Source organism: Vombatus ursinus, unplaced genomic scaffold (assembly GCF_900497805.2).
Source record: "Vombatus ursinus unplaced genomic scaffold, bare-nosed wombat genome assembly UNPS02014830.1, whole genome shotgun sequence".
In the NCBI taxonomy this organism is placed as follows: domain Eukaryota; kingdom Metazoa; phylum Chordata; class Mammalia; order Diprotodontia; family Vombatidae; genus Vombatus; species Vombatus ursinus.
The window spans coordinates 762,945-767,944 of NW_020954608.1; the positions used below are offsets into that span (position 1 = coordinate 762,945).

The 5,000-nt window shown below is 34.4% G+C and overlaps 1 protein-coding gene across 2 annotated transcripts in view; it reads right to left on the bottom strand.

The window, feature by feature from the left end:
* The window catches only part of FOXP2 (forkhead box P2), a 694,083-nt gene that overhangs the window by 65,708 nt on the left and 623,375 nt on the right, over nucleotides 1-5,000 (bottom strand). For both annotated transcript variants that reach the window (XM_027838641.1, XM_027838640.1), the window contains exon 5: nucleotides 167-304. In XM_027838641.1, coding sequence (XP_027694442.1) covers nucleotides 167-304 — 138 coding nt within the window. The remainder of the gene's footprint in view (nucleotides 1-166; nucleotides 305-5,000) is intronic.

A 5,000-nucleotide genomic window follows, 5' to 3' on the forward strand; every position in this document is an offset into this window, starting at 1 on the left:
TTCCATAATTAAAATAAGACATTTATATCCTAAATGTTGTACAATTATGTCTTTCAAAGCTAAAGCATGTACTGGTGAGTTGTCAAAAATACATACAGACCATCACCACCACTTGTGAAAATTCCCTGGGCCATACTAATACTCCAAAGCAGGTAACCCACATTACCTGCTGCAGCATGACTGCTTGCTGCTGCTGAAGAAGTGCTTGGAGCTGCTGGGGAGACAGTACTTGCTGCTGGAGAATCTGCTGCATTTGCTGAGGGGTGATCACCTGGGGAGTCATCATGGCCACTGACACAGGCACCTGTACAGACAGGAAGAGAGAGAGAGAGAGAGAGAGAGAGAGAGATATCACGATCAAATGCAATTCTGCTGACCTGCATGGCTTTTATACATCATCTTTTGACTTTGTACCAATGATGGATCTTCATTTTAATATCATATTTGTTACTAATAAAGTTCCAGTTTCAGAAAGAATCTGTTATTTTAAGACCACAGGACTGTGGCACTCGATTTCCAGAGGCATCAGATTTCATCAGACTCAAGCTTTATGTTTCACTTCTCTTATGTATTACTGTAAGGGATTTGAACACTGGCTAGTATAAATGTGTATTTAAAAATAAATGATCACATGGTAGGGCTCGCAACACTTCATAATCAATCATCTTATCAAGTGTCATAATGTTATAAATGGAGAACCTATTGAGACTATTTCAGAAGATACGATTGAAATAAATATGGAAGATTAAATACTTTGAAATAAGATATGTTTTACATAGACAATAGGTGCCTAAACTATGAAAAACATGTGTGTTACTTCAGTTTTTCTAAGTCAAGTAACGCATAACAGCTACCATGTTCACAGTTACTTATGTGCCTACTCTGTACTAGGGAAATAACTGTATAGATTTTGTCAGAGAAACAAGGAGATGTAACCCCCAGGATTCTGGCCTCTCTGGGTATATTCTGGGTTTTCACCTTATTCTAATTTAAACCAAGAAATATGCAATCTTCAGATGAACCAATGTGAAATTTGTCCATAAATGAAAAAAAAATTGTTCACAAAAGTTCCTTGACAGAAATTAGTGTTTTTATAAGGTAGAGAGAGAAAAGGAAGGGGAAAGTAGAGAAGAGAAAGAAAGCCAAGAGAAATACAGAGTAAAGCAGAGCAGGAGTAGAAGACATTGAAAAGGAGTGAGCAGAGAGAGACAGAGGGAGTGGACGGAGTGGAGAAAGGGAGGATGAGAATGGAGGGACAAAAACCTTGCACAAGAGCCTGAGGTAAGTGCTTAGTTTACCTGCAGATGCACTGTCTGAAGTCACTGCTCATACTAACTAGTACATAATCAAGCAGTTTGTCAGCGTGCCAAGTTTGCAACCTTTGAAAAAGCAGGCTTTTTTTTTAAAAAACCTCACTTCTACAATAAATAAAAACAACTATTAACATAAACATTGCTTTTTAGCAAGTTCTTGGGCTATCTTGCTTCTCTTTAAACAAAAATGGATAATTAATAGCCATGATTCATAATTTATTTTAATAGTGAATTCTTATCCACTTCAGACTTATACAGTCTGATAATTTTTGCTCCAAGAATAGAAAGATAAATAAAAAAAAATAGAAAGTTTGGGAGGCAAAAGTGTGCACAACTTTCCCTTTGCTCAAAAGTCCTCAGATTTCAATTTCTAGTTCCAGTTTTCCTATTTAATACTGACATCTTAAAATGGTGATTAATTAAATTTATGTTAAATACTAATAAAAAGAATTAGAATATAACTGAATAGAGGTCATTTGCTTTTCAAAATTACTCCTACATCCTGCAGAACAGACTGACATGCCAGGTGGATTGCACTGTTTGAATTATCTAACATAAAGCATTTTGAAATTTATGCTGTGAAAATAATTGACAAAGATGAAAACAACATTCCACTTACAATTTGTTGCTTAGTGATGATACTTCAGTGTTTTGTTCTTTAGAAAATGAAGTACTTGTTTACAGGATTGTTTGTTCTCAGACAACTAAATAGCAGGGTTAGAATAAAACAGTGTGGAAAAGTTTCTCTCTCTACAAACATGTCCTTATTTCCCACAATCATTTAACTTCATGCTGTCTCCAAACAGCAATGAATCAAAGTGAAATGAAGGGGCAGGGAAAGACAGACACGTTAAACTTTAAAGAGGCTGCCAATCCATTTATATACCTCCTATAAAGTCTACCATGTGATGAGCAGCTTGCCACACTTCTAACACCTTACACAGCCCTTGTCACTTTTTCTTTATTATACTTCAGTATATGAGAGGTACTCTCATGCTTAATTATCCCAGTGACTATAAGTAAATGTATCTTATGTATAACAAATGTGCTTTGGGATGAATGTTTTATAAATATAAATCTGTCATAATGTACCACCCACTCATAGGCTCATTACAACTTGTGCATACGATGTTTGGTGATAACAGGTTAAGATGTTGAAAAATTAGGTTAGTTTTCTACAACTGCTCTTTCTTTGAAATTCTCTGTTCTTTTGTGTTATTGGAACTTTTCTTAAACAGATTAATTGAATCACTCTTAAAAATAATCTGACTCCCATTTTCTACTTTCAATTTCAAGGCAAAGATAATCATCATCATTACCATCATAAAATAGAATTTACTAAGTGCTCCCCTATTCTTGGTCCTGTGGGCTGATAAACAAAGGAAATGTTAAGCAGACAGCCCCTGTCCTCTAGGTGCTTTCCATCTAAAACTATTGTTGAGATAGAAGTGAGAAAAACAAATCTTACTGTAAAATAGCTCCATAAGACACAACAGGGAAAGCATAAATATAATTAAACTGAAAGACACAGATTTAACTTTGAAACCTTTTTTCTATTATAAATGTTACATTTTCAATTCACCTAAAATATAGTGAACAAAACATTTTGAGGCCCCCGAATAGTTTGAATTTTCTTCAGCCAGCTCTGTATCCTGCATTGAAAAATTTCTCATTGATTTCCACCTGTAAGATTGTTCTACTTGGTATGGTCTAGGAGAATGTACTTTTTCAAGTACAAAGCTATTCCAGTTTCAGAAAGTGCAAAATTCACTTCTTTTTCTGTTTTTGTTGTGTACTATGTCATCACAATGCAAATAAATTCACGGATAAATAGAAACAGACACAAACCAAGCACATTAAAAAAAACAAAACACATGCAAATAATGAGACATTTACATTTAGCAATATTAAACTTGAAAATGTTAGCAAAAATATTAATAAGCTCTGGGCTCCAGAAATATACTTACATTCCCCAAATTTAGATCCAAAGAGCTACATTATGTGACTTTTTAAGGAAATATTTTCCCATGAAAGATCTGAACTAATTAATGCAAGTATTCTAATATGCTTTATAGCAATTTACATGGATATGATTTCAATTATATTTCACTAAGATATGGCAACTGAAATTTAGAGAATGGTAGTATAATATAACACAAAATACTTGCATGGTTTTAGTCTGAGTATATTTAATGTACTCAACAGCTACCAAATGGCATTCAGTTTAGTTCAATTCAATTTACAAACTGAAAGTCAACAAGCACAGCACTGGGGATAGAATGGACCCCTCCCTCCAAAAAGGACAACCTATGTTTGGGAAGGTGTCAGGTGCTAGGAGATGAGTAAGACATGTGCTCTGACTCTTCAAGGAGGTTTCAATCTGCTAAGGAACACAAGACAAGTTCAGAAGCAACTAAAAGGCAAATAATACAGTAGGTATGAAGGAAAGTTCCATAAAGTGTTATGGGAAAGTTGAGGGGTAAGTCATTTTGAACTTCAGTATATTTGTGCCTGGCATACAGAAAGTGCTTAATAAATGCTACATCTAGAAAGTAGAGTGAGTATAACAGTGGATCGTGTTCTCTATCAATGGAAATCATAAAGAGCTGAGAAAGGAAAACAGTCAATTTAATTCACTAAATTTCCTCTTTCCCATCCATTGGCATTAACAATGCTAATGTGATCTAGTTCCCTTTAGCAAAGCAGCAGGGAATGTGAGAGATGGGAAAAGGCAGGAGGATTTCCCAAACTAAGCCAGTTTTATTAAGATTTTTTAGGAATGTTGTTAACACCAAACACATTTGGTATTCTTGTGTATTCATGAAACGCTGGGTAAATAATCCCAGGACAATCTTTTTTTTTTTTTTTTAACAGAATAAGAAAACCTTCTGAAATTCAGTTTAAATAATGATTCAAAGTAACCAATATAAAGCATGGACTACCTTATATTGGGATTGTCAATTCTGCATTACCACAAGTTTGTTTATATTAAACAGAAACCCACATATACTTCATAAAAGGGTATATATTACTAGCTAAGCCACTAAAAAGGGGCCAAAAGATCAGAAATACCACGCAGGAGATGATACAAATGTCAACTTTCCTATAATCACCACAAAAAGCAAGCACTGCAGGAGCTGCAGAAAATGGACCAAGATTGTTATCCAAAGGGAGAAAAGCAATCTAGTTCAGTGGTAGAATTTCTCAAAGTGTTGGGGCTCACATGTTAAGCAATTAAACATTGCAAGTATGAGTGGGTGATTTCAAAGTTTTTTTTTTCATAAGTTAGTATGTCAATCCTATTCCTTGTTTACTAGATGTAAACTGGAATTCAGTCACAACCTGAAGATAAGTTTTAGAGAGGCAAATATTACTTTCCTTGTTAACAGGTCCTGCCACATCCTGGTTGTAATGTTGGTCTGCAGATGCTTCTAGCCTTCACTTAATATTTGAAGATTAAAAAAAAGTTTTGAACTCTTGGCTTTTACAATAGGAAAAAAGTTATATTAATTTAATATTACAACTAAAATAATATGTGCAAAAAATAAAGTCCTAAATGTTGCAATACTAGCTATTTATGGAAACTAAAGTAGTCCATGTCTTCAGACCAGTTTCTTCTTCTGTTTTCTCCTTTCCTCTGCAGAATAGCCATACCTATATTTAATTGTAATGGAAGAAACTATTATT